The 18,310-nt window shown below is 37.0% G+C and overlaps 1 protein-coding gene across 3 annotated transcripts in view; it reads left to right on the top strand.

The window, feature by feature from the left end:
* Positions 1–18,310, top strand: part of samd12 (sterile alpha motif domain containing 12) — a 62,553-nt gene that overhangs the window by 9,422 nt on the left and 34,821 nt on the right. For all 3 annotated transcript variants that reach the window (XM_043218202.1, XM_043218203.1, XM_043218201.1), the window contains exons 2-4: positions 2,021–2,211; positions 4,973–5,102; positions 14,226–14,366. In XM_043218202.1, the coding sequence (XP_043074137.1) occupies positions 2,021–2,211; positions 4,973–5,102; positions 14,226–14,366 (462 nt within the window). The remainder of the gene's footprint in view (positions 1–2,020; positions 2,212–4,972; positions 5,103–14,225; positions 14,367–18,310) is intronic.

Genomic DNA, 18,310 nt, shown 5'->3' with positions numbered 1-18,310 from the left:
CCAAACACACAAATCAAGGGCAGTGCTCTGTCTTTGAGATGAATTAAATGTATAATTTATATATCCTGCGGATTGCCTGGCCATTAGACCAGCCTGACCGAACGGTTTCAATTTTGTGAAACCTAAGAAAGATGGAGAGCGAAGCATGGCGAAAAGAAAAAGGGAGGGAATCCGAGAGAAGGAAGCGCTTCGTGCTTTGCATGCTAAGTTGCTTTTGTTTCAAGGCTGCTTCTTTCTTGTAGATGCGCTGGCTCGGTCTGTTTTGGAACAGACACATCAGACGGGATGACTATTCCCAGCATTCACAGCAACAGGGGCTCGGTAAATAATAGCAGAGCAATTTGTTCTGCTCAAGTTATCAGTCGTTCTCTCACTAATGGTATTCAGCAGATGTCATCATGGCTTAGATTCATTTGATGACCGGTTATGCAATGCCACAGGCTGGTGTTAGCATTGAGAGCTTGTTGAGCTTATCATCCCGGTAGAATTAAAGAGGTAGTTCACCCCAAAAAACGTCACGTCACGTCAAAGGTTTCTTTTTTACCAAAAGAGATTCGACGGAATGTTACAAACTGCTCTTGTGCGCTCATCCAAACAACGAAAGTGGATAGGGACCGGCGTCTGCCAAGCGAAAAAAAAAAAATGACAAAAAGCACAAATAAAGTAGTCATGAATTATGAACTATATTAATTGTGATATAGGATCACAGAATTAGTCACCTACTTTAATTGTATGGAAATGTGCAGCTCAGACATTCTGCTGAACATCTCCTTTTGAGAAAGATGTTTTAAAGACACGAGGGGGCAAAAAACAATAACAGAATGAACACTTTTGGTTGAGCTATGCCTTGAATAAAATTAAAATAATTTCCCCCTGTGGCTGTTAAATGCTCTGCTGTACGTTGCTCGTTAGTTGTTTTGCAAACAGATGGGATGGAAATTATTGAATTATTAACTATTAAACAGTTGGCGTATACTATGCTTCAGTGATGATTTTTCTAGTCACATGTACTCCGAACGTAATCACATATGGTTGTCTTGGAGATCCGTGGTTAGTCATTAACCACCCTATGTTTCTATGCTATGAGGCGGCACTCGGTTTTATTTTGGGCTTTTAATTCAGTCTTCAGCTTTGTGTAATTTCTGCCAGAACAAGCTTCGTCTGGCTCTCATCTGCTTGGCCTCAATTCACTTCAGATAACATGACAGACGGATTTGTTCAAGTGTTTTACTCTTTAACGCTCTGCAGTTTGTCACAACGACAGGCAGGAAAAGCTTTAATGTGCTTTGTAAGCATAAGCTTTTAAGACTCAGTTTTGAAGGAATTATTATTATTTTCTTTCTTTTATTAAAATGATTATACCTTAAATGATCATAAAATGGTCTTTAAGCATTAGCCAAATGATTCTGTTTGCCCTGAGAAATATAAAAACGCAGTTTTTTTTTTTATTATTTTTTTTTTAAATATAAAAGTAACAAGATATTCGGTGTTCATTAACATTATGGTTTGTCCTAAAAAGTGCACAAGACCTATCTGATCTCAATCAGACGGCGTTATAGAAATGCTGTGGTGTCTATCTGTAATTTTGTCATCTCATGCCATCTAGAGGACAATGCGAAATGTATTTTATTAAAAGCATGTATTGAAGCAACATTTTCTGAACGCATTTTCTGAACATGAACATTTTCTCATCTGCCGTTGCCCAGACAGGCAGACATATCTATATTATTATTATTATTTATAGTTATTTTAATTAACATTGTAAAATGCTCGCACACCATATACTGTAAACGTTAAAAACTTCTGCTCTACATATATGAGATGTAAAACTAGAATTACTGCGAATAACTTGTTCACAATATTATGTGTTAAACTTTCACTGGTGAGTAATCTCATGTCTTTTTGTTACATGGTTTGGAAAGAGAGGTCAGGTACATCTAGTTTCACGTCTGCACACAATGGCTCCACCTCATGGCCATTATTGGTCACTAACCAATTCTGGGTTTGTTGATTTCCACAGCTGTTCACTGCAATCTGACCCAGAATGGGATTGACCATCAGGTGTGTGCAGAGGATATGACCTCACACCTGGAGGAAGTGTCTGTTGATCATGGACTGGATGATGACAGCCCGGGCTTTCGGGACCAGAGCCCTGGTTTCCAGCGGCGATCTCCACCTCAGCGCTCCGTATCAGAGTCTGAGCTCTCCAGGGTGAGAAAAGATTCAAGACTATTACCGTGATTTCAAACAATTATGACATTTGATATTGACATGATATTTTAAAATGTGATTTATTCATGCGACGGCAAAGCTGATTTGGCGCCCTGCTGGCCATTAGACCAAGAAAAAAAACAACATTCTTTTAAGATTAATTTTTTTTTAACAACTTAAGGTATGCTTGCCGAATATAATTAAAAACCTAAATTGTTATCTGTAGTGGAAAATATCACTATTTTTGGAGATATAAAATGACTGAATACATCCCATAATATACCATATTGTTGCATTTTTGTGACAGCAGAGTACTTTGTATTTAAATCTTATAGATATAAAACGGGGTTCAAATTCCAAAGCACACTGGTTTAGTATCCAAGCCCATATGTAGCATTGACAGAATGTGGAATTTATTGGCTAAATTTGAACAAAATAAACAGCTTATTTTGTCACCTGACATATTGTAAGAAATGTACGGATTTACATGTTTCTTCTAGACACTCTATATTTTTATATATATATATATATATATATATATATATATATATATATATATATATATATATATATATATATATATATATGTGTGTGTGTGTGTGTGTGTGTGTGTGTGTGTGTGTGTGTATATATGTATATATATATATATATATATATATATATATATATATATATATATATATATATATATATATATATATATATATATATATATATATATATATATATATATATATATATATATATATATATATGTATATGTGTGTGTGTGTGTGTGTATATGTGTATATATATATATATATGTGTATATGTATGTATATGTATGTATGTGTGTGTGTGTGTTTGTGTGTGTGACCATACAAGTTTGTCAATTTTGCGAAAAAGGGGCTTTGTCTTTAGCAAGAAATCTTTTCTTTTTTTTTATTAGAGTTTGGAATGAAACATTATGCCCCCTTTTACTGTTGCTATTAATATAATTTAATAAGTTATGCAGACTTTACAACATTTACAGAATATTACACTGTGAACAAAAGCCATCATATTTTCTCACTGCATACATTGAACTTGCTGCCATCACGAATGGTTTTGACAGTTAAACTACTCCCCACAAGATGGCGCTCCAATGCACAGAGTGTGCAACGTTGCTCTGATTTAGGCTGTCCATCTTGCTGTCTTACTGAATTTCAGTAAAATTCATAGTGAATCGTATAAGTTTTTGAGCCATATATCTGACAAATGGACAAGTTAATCAAACAGCCATTCCATCAAACAATAAAATGCATTAATAAAAACGTATATTGTCATTTTCATTTAAGCCATGCATTTTTCCCCTTCGTCTTTCATCGTTAATAATAAACATTGCTTCTATCGATCGACCCTTCAAATCATAAACCTACAATGCCTCCGATATGACTTCCGACTCCTGTTGTCGTACATGATGATTTTAGTGCTGTTATGCATTCATATCTTCGAGTCATCATGCTTTGTTGCTATAGTAACATGGAAATTCTTGAATTGTCTAATTATACCAAGGACAGAATGACTGTGACATTGTGTTTGTGTGTGTCTGTGTGTGATAATTTAAAAAGCTCACTTTTCCTCCCCTCAAAATCTCATCTGTCGCTCGTCTTCATTTAATTGGCTGGGAATCCACCTACAAAGCCATTCCCGTTTGTCTCCTACATACAAGAACTTCAGAATTGGTGTCTCCGTCCTCACAACTCCTTTAAAGTCTTCTGTGAAGCGGAGCTCTCGATGGTATCTCCGCGCGCACTGCTCTTTCAATGCAGTGTAATGTATCTTTATGCATTAAACCTCATCAATCCTTTTGTGAGGCTCTGTCAGCGATCTCGGCTCGGCGGGCCTGCCTTCGCAGCTCAGTGGCAGATATCTTGGGTTAATTAGCTCGGTGCTGTTTTTAGTTGGGCTGTGTCTCTCGCCCCACTGGAGGTTGTTTCTACTGACTCAGCGTCTGTTTGTTTGCCCGAGCTCTGTCGCTGCTGAATTAGCCCGCTTCCTAAAGGTAGCTTACACTTCAGCTCTCAACAGCGCTGTCACAACGGCCCCTTTTCCAGACGCTCTGAATTCAGCTCACACCGCACTCGAATGGCAAGTAGTGGCATTCAAACAGGAGGCAGTCATTAAAGGGATAGTTCACCCAAAAACGACATTTTGTTATTATTTATTCACCCCCGTGTTCTTCCAAACCTGTTTGTCTTCTGTGGAATACATGTAAGGAAATGTCAGTTGCTGTTTTTTTATGCTGTTTTTAGCGAGACCCCAAATACATATCAACAAGTACATATCGCAGTAAAACCCATGCAAATTTACAGAGTTTTGATTTAATAAAGTGTCATTTTTTTCACAGTTACTTGAAGAATATCATATTGTGATTTGTGACACTTAGTGAGTGGACATTTCTCTTTTGAAACTTGCAGTAAAGCGTAAAGTAAAGCATGTAAAAATGCTGTTGCACAAAAATGCATGAAGGGTACGTATTTTTATGAGAGCAGGTTGAAAATAAATAAATGAAGTGGTTCAACCAATTTATTGAAATATTGAATAATTGAATGTTCATTCATCATTTAGATATTGCCTATAGCACAAGCTATGATTAAAAAAAATCATATATTCTGTGAATAGCCATCAGTTTTACCAGTTTTCTCACTAATGTATTGTAATTGCTAAGCTATTTCTTTAAGTAAATGGGGAAAAAGAGCTGAAAAGACTCAGCTTTTTTTTCTTTTTTTTCCTTTCCCAGCCGGGAATTGTGAAGCTGTCCAAACCCGTGGCCTTGTGGAGCCAGCAGGACGTGTGTAAATGGCTGAAGAAACACTGTCCCAATCAACACCAAGTCTACAGTGACTCCTTCAAGCAGCACGATATCACAGGTAAACACAGGCACCCTGTCAGTCTTACAATGATCTTGTCCAAGGTCAAATACCCACAGTCCAATGCTTACGCATGCATTCCACTTACATTAAGACGTTCATGACGGCACTGCCATTAATTGCTGCCAGCTCAGCCTAGATGATTGCTTTCTGATGTTTATTAGCTCAGCAGGGGTTCCTGTGTAGTTGAGGAGGCATGTCGGGGGAATTTATGTATGCTTGTGTCGTTTTAATGTTGTAACCTAACTTGTAGTGATGGATGACTGTACCATGCTTTTTTGTGTTGTATTGTGCTTTAATGTGTTCCTACTTCAAGAAGCGTTATAGAGATGAATTGCTTGCATGGTGCAGGCATAGCATAAAAATCCAATATTTTAACTTTTTTGGAGCTGTTTACTTGCACTGCCTGATGTTACATTATATTATATTATATTATATTATTAAGAAAACAATTTTATTGCATTTCTGTACTTTTTAAAAAAATTCTCTTAATCTCTCTCTCTCTCTCTCTCTCTCTCTATCTATCTATCTATCTATATATTATAATATGTGTGTATATATATGTATATAAATATGTGTGTGTGTATATATATATATCTTGGTATAGGCCACTGTATCTCCCACTTTAATATAACGTCTCATTAAAGTGAGACATACAGTATACCAAAATCAATCTTTGCGGTCAAATAGATCATGGAGTGATTTGCTCTGCTTTGTTTATAATCATGGCTTTCTTTGCTGTAGCATAATCGCACGGTGCTGATGAACTGAGGTCCTTTAATCAAGAGCAGTCGTCCTTTAAATGTTCAGTTTCCAAGGTCTCTTGATGAAAAGCTCTTGTGGTGATTTATCATGATTTGGCCAACTGATCTCAACTGTCATGAGTAATGCTAACTAAAGCAGTGTAATGTCCATTCTGAATTGTTTTAGTTTGACTGGAAGGATTGTGAATGTGATTTGCATTAGGGCAATGCGTGATCCAATTAGGCATAATTTATGCAAAAGATATGCAAGCGGCTCGATTTGACGATCCAGTATTAATTAACAAAAATCAGTTCATAAACATCAGGCCTTACCAATTAGAGGCACAATGCAATTTGCATCCATCTCTGGTCATATCGTGCATAGCATAACACATTTCATTAGAATAAACAGAGATGGATTAGTGCCAAATCGCAAGAGCATGCGTAAAAAGACATTTTAACAGATGCTTACTGGTGTGGTTTTATTAAATACCACGGTGTGTATCTGCATGTTACTAATTAAAAAAAATAAAATCTAAATAAGTGAGATACAGATCATTTTCAAATCAGTTGAATTATATATATCTGCAGAATCATCTAATATTGGACCATATTATGTGATGATTTTTTTTTTCTTAACAGCAGTCTTATTAATGGCTTAATATCTGAAGATAAGATAAAAGTGTGAGAACTTGCATGCCATTTAGGCATATTTTGAATTCATATTTCAAAAGGTAAAAAAAAAATACATCCATCAGAGCTTCAAGGCATGTGGAGTTACACGGTGAAAACCTCAGAAACTGGTATTGATTAATCATTATGTCTTCATCAGATCACATTTTCAAGTCCATTTATTCTGAAATTCTTTTTTTTTTTTTTCAAGAATTCGCAAACGCTTTTATTCGGCTTTTCAGCAAACCAGGCAGCTTCAAATACAGCTTTGAGAGAGCATGAAATTACTAACTATTAAGTTACCTAATTACCTACTTTTGCTTGTCGGTTGGCTTCCGCTTGAACCAGAGCATAGTAAGATAAACCTTTGCATCACCGAAGGATTCTCCCTCACCACTTCGACCCATCTACCATAACGCTGAGAGTTTGACTGGAACACCGAGCTGTCATTAAAAATGCATTAAAGCATATTAAGGCATAATTAGATATTAGTCCCTAATCTGCAGTAATTACAAAGACAGAGGCAGCGAGTGCTTTGGTAAATGAGTTAAGCACATATTTTTGATAGCGTAGGTGTAATCAGGGGAGAAGGTGCGCTCATTCTGTGTAATATACAGCCAAGAAGATAAGAGAGAATGACTGAACCAGAGCTGCTCTGTCAGATACAATGAAACTCTGGGCTGGATTTCAAATAGACATCAATCCCAAGGGCCAAAGCGCAGTAGGGTTATAAAAAACACAACACTATATAATACAACAATTAATGCCTATTAAATAACCAGCTGTTGTTAGACAGATAATGGCTAATTGGACATTAAAATGAGATATTCATTCATGAACTGTAGTGAGCGTTGTGCCACTCTTCTTTTTTTTTTTTTTTTTTTATATGTACGTAAGGTCTATCATAAGACTGTGAATGTCAGATCTGTTTTATGGATGACCGTGTAAACGTCAAAAACCACATTAAATGGCATTTTCTATTACAGTCTGGGCCTCTTTCAAAATTGAACAAATACTGGGAATATGTAGGCCTGTGGTGTGATGGCAAGGCATTTGTCTTTAATATTTTAGGAATTTTATATATATATATATATAAAAAAAAAAAAAAAGAATTACTCAAAAAAGCATCTACGTTTTATTGATGATAAAATGATAAAACACTATAATAAATGTTTTAGGCTCAAAAGACAATTTAGCAAGCGTCGCCTCTAACAGACTATTATGTGGTGCTTTTAAAAAGTCATGCGAAAAAGCATAATCGAATTTGGATTCAAGCAACAAAATCTAAAGTGGCCGATTTGACTTACGTTGTCAAGCTAACCCAAGTGTCCATTTTTGAAGCACGCTTCATATGCAGAACTCCACTGTTCGCTCTGGTGTGGGAATTGGCAGCATCATCAGATCACACTGTAGTCTACAATTCTCCAGTTTCATGATTATTGGATCATCCTCTGCGGTATTACAGGAAAGAAAAGGAAAGTTTGACAGATCTTCCGTTGACGGGATAAATGAATCCAGCTGGGATGTTCCTAGTAAGCTGGCTCTTCTTGTGCTTCAGCGTTCTCTGGACGGTCAGTGTCTGTGCAGCCGTTCTGGCTCCCTGCTGGTCAGATCGGTCCAGAGAATACTGGGCGTGGTGAGACATTGGGTTTATTTATTTGACTTTAATAAGAGTTATAAACAACTCATGTAAAAGAGACTTCCATCAGCCCGGCACACTGGTGGTCTTGGCGAGGTATATGGGCTTTTTTATGGACTATATAGACTGTATTTGTCATGCATTGCCAATTAGATTTTTCTGCTGACATTTTCTTCAGAGGGAATTTATATGCGTTTTAGCTTCACATTTAACATGAAAATGATATGTTGTAAAATGGACATAGAAAAGCTGATGTCTGCTGAAATGCCTCTTTTTAAGATATTAATGCATAGATAACACATGAATGCCATACACATAATAGCTGCAGTTATGTTTTCTACAAAACACTCCCAGCTTCCACTCTGGATTGAATCAAAGGACCCAAAGTAAACACTGACCCGACCTGACCTGACAGTGCTCTGATTATCTGAGTCTCTTTCATTTCTTTGAATTGCTGTTAAATCTGGAATTTGTGTCATTAGTGGGAGACCACTTAACCATTCATTTTGACCATCTGAAGAGCAAACAGCTCACATTATATTTTTTTTGATTTTATAATAAAAGGTTCATTAAAGTTAAGGAAGAAATATGGCAATTATATCTGAATAATCTGCCAGAATAATGCAATCCTAGATTACTGACTGCAAGGGCTTCGGGCAGCAGTCGTGTGTATTTGAGATTCAGCACGATGTCTTTACAGAACAGCACAGTTTCAGCCTTCGGTAGCGTGGCGGTGATTTCCGTGAGCGGGATGATGAGGTATGAGCGTCTGAAATTGCAGTGTTCCGCAGGGATGCAATTCAGAGCCATCAGATCAATTTTTCAGTATTCTGGGGAGAAGGATGGAGAGGAAAGATCAGATTGAATTGTGGTGATGTTGGAGGATAAGAACATGATGTGGCCTGAATGAAACTACTGCAATTTTTGTGTTTTGAAGTATTCTGAGGGGTGGGGGGTGCAGTGTACAGTGTTGGTCTATTGATGGCTACGTTAACAATTAATAATTTGACTGTGATCACTCGCTTTTTCAAACATTTCATAGCTGTTATAAGTAATAAAAGAAATAGTCATGTTCTGATGGATGTAGAGGTGAGCGGTTTGCATGCCCCTGTATATAGCGGATGACTCACACAACTGATGTTTTTCTGGATGGAGTATAATGAGCATCTTGATAATGCTGCAGATTTACATTCTGGGGAAATGGAGGCCTGCGGCAAAGCATCAAATTTTGCTATAGAATCTTTTCGAATGCGCTTCATGTGGAAAGACGTGGTTTGTTATGACTGCTCATAATGGTTTGCCACTCTGGTGGTCACACAGCTACTGTCCCAGGTGACTGATTTTTGTTTTTTCATAGTTTTTTGTAGTTAAATCAGAATGTGCTAAAGTGAAATGTTTGAACCACTATAGCTACCAAATTGAATTGCAACTATTGTTATCAAATGGGTTTCTAAGATGGAAAAAAAAACTGCTCCACGTCTGCTATTGGATCTAAAAGGACAAGCCCCACCCCCAAGCTCACACCATTGGTTGAGTCACTGTTGCTATGTCAGGCTGGTCCGGATTATTGAACAAAAAGAGTAATGTTGTAATGTCAAACGTGGAGTTGTAGCCAGCAAAAATGCACATTGCCGAGCATTGATGTGTTTCTCTCCCTTTCTTTCCTTATGTTCTATTCATCCCTGTAACTCTTACTATCTGCCCTCTTTTGATTAAATGCCAAATGCCATTGTCCTCTTATCTAGGTGATCAATATGGGCTCAGCAACAGGACAGTCCAAATAATGATAACAGTTCAATCTCCTTCAAGTGATTTGGACTTATTAAGTTGTCCTAGGGATGTCCTAGGAACTTTAGGAACACTGAAGATAAGCCCTTGCAGGACTTGACCCTAGTATTTCTCCTACACTTGTATTTTAGGCTTATACTTCTGTATATAACTACATATGGCAGTTGAACCCGAAAAGCCACTGAAACAGATGAACAGAAAACCTATTGTTATAATTTACAAATGTTAATTTAAATATTTCTTCATAATAAAATTTTTCTACATAAAAAAATAGAATAAAGCAGAGTTTTTGACCTTCCCCCATTTGATGATATATGCAATATGGAAAATAATGTAATATATAAAAATGTATTTCTTACAGTTTTTTTTGAGTAAACTTCGTTCCGTTCAGCATCAGATTTACACATTTTAAAAACAGTTTTGAATCCTCACTGGCACTTTTCATCTAGAATTTAGTCCTCTGCCACATAAAATAGGTAATTTTACAGCATAATCTTGCCTGTTGGATGGTACTCTGTATGGATCTACATAGGGACGTACTTGGCAGCTATGCACTCAGACTCTGCGATAGTTTGAAGGGCTAGCAAGCCTGCCAGGTTGTGTGTGTGTGTGTGTGTGTGTGTGTGTGTGTGTGTGTGTGTGTGTGTGTGTATGCGTGACAGAAAGAATGAAAGTATGAAAGGTCCTCTTGGGACTCATGAATGCAGCTGCGGTTAAACTATGTGAAGTATGCTACAGTATCACCTGAGGAGTTTCCTTCACCAGTCCAAGCAGCCTCAGTGTTTCTCAAGTACAGTCCTGCTTGTTCACCATGAGAGTTTTGTCAGAGAAATTGAGGTTAATTTCCATCTTTATAGGCCCCAGAGCTGCCCCAGCCCCCTTCTCTCTCTTTCTGTCTGTCATCCCTCCTGGTTGTTGGAGCAGTAATTAGCCAGGCTTTTGGTTCACATGTAAAAGGGACAGGTCCCTAGAGTGACAGTGGAGGGAGAGAGAGCTTTAAGCTAGTCCATTCATCAGGACTGAAGACGAGTACGCCAGTCCAACAACCGGAGGGAGAAAGAGAGTGAATTTATCTGTCTTGATGTCTCACATATGTGAATTGCAGCTTCTACTGTATAATGTAACGTGTTTGTGATTTAAATGTTGCCTGCAAACCATTTCATCTACTGCTTTTGAATAACTACTGACTGCTTAATGCCAACCTGCTAAACCTTGGCCATTTGGTTTTTATGAGTATGCATCTTTTAGGCACTGATTTGAGATGGTAGTCTTTGGTGAATGGTTATTGTATATAACAGTCATGAAGATTCAGACTTGTGGAGCGAGATTTCAGACTGATCAGTACGCTGAAATCCAAAATAAATTTTTTTAAACCATTTCTCTGTCAGTTGCGCAAAGATTAGTAGACACAGGAACGTGAACAAAGAAAACCGCAGTGATGGTGTTGGCTCTGACACCTGGCTCAGCCCTTACTGGAAGGAGTGAGAAGACGCTTTAACGGTCGTTAGAACAGGAAAAGGCCATTTTCACCACTCAAGGGCACAAAACACATGATGCACTTTTTTTTTTAAGATTGGTTCACGGCAAAATTAAAATTCTGTCATTAATTACTCACCCTCATATTGTTTCAAACCCATGAGATGGGCCATTTGACATCAGTAGCTCAACTTCAGTTTTGCGACACTATGAGAATACTTTTTTGCGGAAAGTAAAAATTACATAGTTTCCTTAACCAATTTTCCTGAGTTACGTCTTCTGCCATTTTAGAGAGTATCACAACGCATACGAGCCCCCTTCCATCCCCATTTGTTTTCTTTGCTCAAACATTGCAAAAATTAATGTTTACTAATGTATTTACTTACGTTACATTTCTGGACCTGGGAGGGACAGATAGCTCTCTAATTTCATAAAAAATTTCTTAATTTCTGCTCCAAAGATCGACGTGAGGGTGAGTAATTAATGACAGAATTTTCATTTTGGGGTGAACTATCCCTTTAAATGAAGCTCTGTTTGTAATGTCATTTGCAAAAATAGATGGCCAACATATTTCTCTATAAGCACACAATAATTTATGCTTTTTTGTTTTTCTACCAGACTAAATTCTTTTCCATCCTTATCTTGCTGAGACAGCTGTTACCCAGTGACCCGTTCTTCCTGCTAAGTAACATCTAAGAAACATCTCAAATGTTATTGTTGGACAGTTTTTTTGTTTAGAATGGCACCTTTCCCATTTCTTCTAATGCACTCGCGTTTGTAACTCTTTTCCCATCTGTATATGTATTCTGCTCTTATTTTCTTTCTTTCCTGTTTTCACACTCTCTTCTGTTCTGTTCTTTAACCAGGCTTTGACTCATCTTCTCAGTGAAACACTTATGGCAGTGATTCAGAGAGAAGGCACGCTGAGTTTCTGTTCCTCATTGAGGCGTTTCAGCCAAATGCTGCCAAATGAAGGGGTAGTTTGGCACTCTACCAACGTACTGAAATACCTTACCCCGATCACCTCAACCTACACGCCTCACACATACTCCAATTTTCTGCTTCTAATGTTCCGTGACTAAAGAGGCCCCATCTGTGCTCATAGCGCCTCAATATTCTATTTAGAAATATATAGATGGCATCAAAATGTGATACAGTTTGTGTTGATCAGACGTATAAAAAAAATATTTATATTGCTGTGTTGTCAGCTGTCCTTTAAAATGATTTTCTTTCATTCTAAAGAAATTGGCATGCACATCTGTTTTCGCTTTTGAAAAAATCTTGTTCTTCATCAGTATCAGACTTTTTTTCACCACCAGAAATATCTAAAAATGCCAAATCACTTAAATTGAACAGATGGCCCAGGGGTAAATTTGGAGTCAGTTACAGTGTTGAGACATTTGATGATCATGCATATTTGCTTTGTGCCTCGCAGATTTAAACATTTGGCTTTTTGTAATGTGTTGAATATTGTTCTCGGTAATTATACTGATTTAAATGTCGCGTAATTATTATTATTATAATATAGAGAGGCGGTTTTGTTGAATGGTGTGTGATTAACATCAGTTAGAACGGTTTTAATTTTTAAAAGTCAATATGCTATTTATAGTTTTTTAGCAAGCGCATGTTTATGAATTTGTAACATATTTGTAGATGTAGGAAATTTTGATAAATGTAAAAATAGTTCTTATTACACAGTGAATTTTAACATGTATATTTTTATGCAAATAAAATACAGATATTACAGTTTTGGGGGGGTTTTTATCATTTGTGTTCGAGCCAAAAAAATATTGGCATGGACAGTAGAAATCTGAACCAGTGGACCAGTGAAAAAATCAGGTTCCCTAAAGCATTTTGTGCTTTCACATTTTGCATATTTTAAGCATAAAGCTTACTTCATGTATTATTTTATTTCCAATTTTGTAACAGATGTTTTTTGCCCTTTTAATTATTTTAATTTCACTGACTTTTTACAGGCTGCCCTGTCGTTCACTGATAAACAGTGGTAGTTAATTTTTCTTTGTGTTCCTCTTTGTCCTTTTAATTTCCGGTTTTTGCATTACCACATGAAATGCTCTCCAGTGGGTAAGGGTCAGCTAAATTGTTTGTTTGGCTAGCTTTCAGTTGTTTTTTTTTTTTCAGTTCTACATAGCTTTCCTTTTCACCGGAGACATGCTGCGATTTAAACACATGACCATTAAGAGAGGGAGCGAGTGACAGGAGCAGAGCATCCACACTCATAATGCAACATAATCACTGAAAATTGTACTATGCTCTATCTGAAAACCGTCCTTTCCGTAGATAATGATACCGTGTTTGGTCTCTTTCACGAAAAACAACCGAATTAACAATTTTCATCGCAGTGTAAATGCATTAGTAGCCTTTCTGCTTCGCTACCTCAAGGCGTTGTGTGAGATGGTACAATGGCTTTAACTTTATTGTGCACAAATGGCAGCTGTTAACTGGGGCATTGACAGGCACCATTATGACTTTTATCAGCACAGATATGAGGAGAATATTTGTGAGGCGCTGATTAAAAATGACAGTGAACTTCATATGACCTTGATCGTATTTCTAGCTGGAGGAACAAATTCTAGTCTATTTCGTTTCACTAATTACAATATATTCTCATTAGGTTCTTGTAATGTAGGTTATTACAATACCCAATCAGTTTTTCCACAGTTCAACATTATAAAAGCTCCTTATAAATGGCAAGTACAGATATTATTTATATGTGTTATAAATGTGCAGTTTGGTTTTTTTTTGTAAAACCCAGCCTGGTCTCACGTTCATGTGTTTGTGCAGGTCGGGCTCTGATGAGGCTCACTGACAGGAAGTTGGAGCGTATGGGCATCATGCAGGAGAGTCAGAGACAGTATATCCTACAGCAGGTCCTCCAGCTCCGCGTCAGAGAAGAGGTCCGCACTCTGCAGCTGCTCACGCAAGGTACATACACACACAAACATATACAGATACGCATGGGAAGATCTCAATAGACTTCTCATGTTTTTCATTTAAAATGATCAGGCCTACTTCACTTTAACTCTGCCTTAATAGCTTTTAATTAATGGATTACTACCCTTTTATGAAGCTGTTTTATGAACCCTTTTTACTATACTATATAATGTGTAGTGTGTAGTTGGATGTGTGTAGTAATGTCTTCTTGATCTTTGTTGAGGATCCCCTAACACTCTAAATGAAACAGTTTTTGCAGAATTGCAATTCAGTGAAACTCATATGAGAGCCTTTTTTAACTAGAAAAGCAAAGTGTGTCAAGACCATGGAGGGACAGATAGATAGAAGGAGACGTAGTTAGACAGACAGATAGTTGGTTTGATAGATAGAGATGTATAGATGCATATAGTGTATGAACAGATAGATAGGTAGGTAGATTTGAAAATAAATGTGTATATTCATACATGGATGGATGGATGGATGGATGGATAGATGGAAAATAAATGTTTATTTTCATGGATGGATGGATGTCGGGTGTGATTACTAATTGAGTGAAATGTAATCATAACAGATTCTTTCTCTATTCAAATAGATAAGAGCTGTAAAAACAGTTTTGCCTTGCATATCTGCATGCACACAAACCTCACTCAAGTTCAGCAGGATTCAAAACTGTTGACCTCCATGTTTACTGGCTAAGCATTCCCTGAAAGACAGAGTTAGTGATTGAAAAGGAGAGAAAGAGAGGTATTATTTGGTGAAGGCCCTAGCTGTCACGGCTATTTTTTTGCCTTCTTTCTGAGATACAAACTAAATTAAACAATGACGTGCATGGGAATGGACAGCACACAGATGTTGTTTAAATCGGCCAGAATTTGGCCAGAACAGCCCAGTGAAGGACAGTATTTTCAGAGGAGCTGCTGTGCCTGACAAAGCAAAGCTAGGCTGAATGTTAGCATTATCGCTGTTGTCAGACGGACAAGGAAAAATTGTAGCTTTGTTCCAGGTTCAGTGCAACTTCAATGCGTTCTGCTGAGCATCTGTTACGCTTTGTCAATTACCCTGAAAATGATATATTTTACGAAGTATTTTTATCTCTGCAATACAAAGCAAACATGCTGGTCTTCATAGTAAATGAAGCCAGAAAGAAGGTTTCCTATAGAATCCTCCTCATGAGTGCACCTGGTAACGCGTGTCGGCCACTTGGATACACACAGTCTGACATTAGCTGCTATCTGCAGTGACTAACAGCTTTTATTGTGCACTGGCAGTCGGGTATCATGCAGACAGACAATAATTAACCTTTAGGGCTCATTGGACCATGCAGGGAAAATAATTAGATTCTGGCTCCCGTGAATGCCAGAGGGATGGCTGGACCACGAAGGCCTTATCAGTTACAGTGAACCGGACAGTAACAGCCAGTGTTTTCTACTTCACGTAACTCTCCACCGGGCGGAAATCACTGATTGGCTTTCATGTGATGCTATTTCATGCTATTGTGAGCAGTGTTTGCCACAGCACATAGATTTTATATTTTTGTTCAGTCAATGCAAAGTATGACTTTAGCGATTTAAAAAGTGTACTTTAACCCTTTTACACAAATTTTAAATATTGTAGCTGAGGCCCTATGTACACAAGTGTGTTTTTGTTTAAAACGCCATTTTAAAATGATCCTTGTGTTTTCACCGAGTTTCAGAAATGAATGTCATGTGACTATTCATAGCGAGCAAGGTGGTTATGTTCATACGGTCATCAAGGATACGGTCTTGGTCCGTTTCCACTTAAGCGCAACCCTGGAGTTTTCAAACTAAAACGAGGTCCGCAGCATTTTTGGGATTAAGGATGATAACCATATTAAGGATGATAACTATAAAGATAATGATATTAGCTGCCAAACCAAACAACGATATTGTCCGTTTATTCTTACCGCACTTTAAATACTTGAGCTCCTGCGACATCGATTCCAACGAAATTGTTTCTCTGTGCCTTTACATTACATTTATATTCTTCTATATCATATATCATGTCACATTCTAATATTGAGAAAGATTTTTAGAACTTTATCATTATCTTTATAATGTGAATGGGCCTTTAGGCAACAGATATCACAAAAATGTATTTGTTGTTTTATTTTTATTATTAGAATTAAGTGTATTTTGATTTTCTATGCAGATTCACTCCCTAACAAAATATAGAAAGAATTTGGCTGGATGCGTGTGATATGAAAAGTATGTATTTTGTTGCTGTGCGTCCATTAGGGAACAGTGATCTCGTGCATGTGGACATAACTAAACGTTGTGTAAGTTTTTCTGTCCTTGGGATAACTATTTTACAATATATCCCGATGTCGAACGTTCTCTCTTCTCCCCTGAATGAGATCAGACAGATTTTGCCAAGTGTGACAGTGACAGAACCCAAATCAAAATGAAATCATCAATACTAAATTAAACCCTCCCATAGATACCAAACAAGCACAACAGATGGCTCACAAAAAGCTTGTACAATTGTTTATGGGCCTTGAGAACTAATGAGAACTGCTGAGTTCTAATCATTCTAGTCATAATTATTTCTCATTAGTGTTTACACATTGCTTTTACATCGGTATCCATGGCTACATCAAATATTCCACTTCGGGGGAGATAAAAACCATCTACACTGTTGTGATAAAAATAGACGTTCTCAATGTTAATGAATCAGGCAGCCCAGAAAAGAAAGAGTGACTGAGCCAAGTTTAATGAGTATTATCTATTTTTCCTTTCTTCTAGCTTTCGTGATTCAAGTATCTCTGTGAATTCCCCAAAACATCAGTCTCATTTTAATTCATGAAGAGGTCAGAATCGTAGAGGTTATTGCACAGATTATGAATTATTGCATACATGTGTCTTGACTGGGTCAAATCTCAGAGGTTCTTATACAGGTTTTAAATTGGCTGCCATCTAGAAAGTTAGACAGCCAGTTTAATAGCTGTCCAGCAAAGCTCATTTATCAAAAGAAAAAAAAAAAAAGCAAAAGTGATCAGTAACAAAAACGTTCTGTCTTTTCAAAGTGCTTTGAATGTCTTTGGGAGTCTTTATGCGTTAATATTTTTTTTGATGATAGCATTTTGATAGCTGAATTTGACTCAAATACAGTATATATATATATATATATATATATATATATATATATATATATATATATACATGTATTTGCATATATTTATTTATATTAACATAATTTAGATTTACATATGCGTGTGTACATGCACACACAAACAAAATTGTGGATGTGATCAGTCATGATAAATAATTGCCCAGCAATAATTTTTATACTTTTTTTGTAATTTACTATATAGTGTAATTTTTTTTGATACTGGTACTGGTCTTAAAAAGCTGTATTTTATTTATGGAAAAAGTAATGACTGGCATTAATAAAGTGCACCACAAACAAAATATCTAGCAAAATGGTGTTAGATGGTCTCTATCAGTAATGTTTGAGTGGAGTGTTTTGCAGAGTCTTGGGATGCACATTGTAGCATTTGCACTGGTACTGTATATCAACGAGGCAGTGGTGAGGAGATCTCTATTATGAAGATTATTGTGAAAGTGTGAGTGTGCGAGAGAGAAAGAGAGAAAGTGCTCTAGGGAGAGAAATGCGCTCAGTGGTCGCTTCTCTTGGGGTAGCGGTGAGAAAAGGTGCAGATTGGTATCATTATTTTGCAGCGCTTCGAGGAACCCTTCCTCTTCTCCAGAAGGTCAGATTAATTTCATTTTTTTAATTTCCTTCCAAGTCAATCCCAGAAGAGACACTTCCTGAGCCCTGTTTGGGAAGATGTGATTAAGTCTTGTTGAAGAAAATGAGTAAAAGAAATATACTCTCCTATTATTCCCCCATAAGTTCCTGTCATTCGGTCACATGTTGTTTAATAGAGTCCTCAGCTGAGAATCTCATTTAAAATC

This window comes from Puntigrus tetrazona, chromosome 19, assembly GCF_018831695.1.
Source record: "Puntigrus tetrazona isolate hp1 chromosome 19, ASM1883169v1, whole genome shotgun sequence".
Taxonomy (NCBI): Eukaryota; Metazoa; Chordata; class Actinopteri; order Cypriniformes; family Cyprinidae; genus Puntigrus; species Puntigrus tetrazona.
Note: the sequence above shows the minus strand (reverse complement) of the source record. Positions and strands in the feature narration are given on the sequence as shown.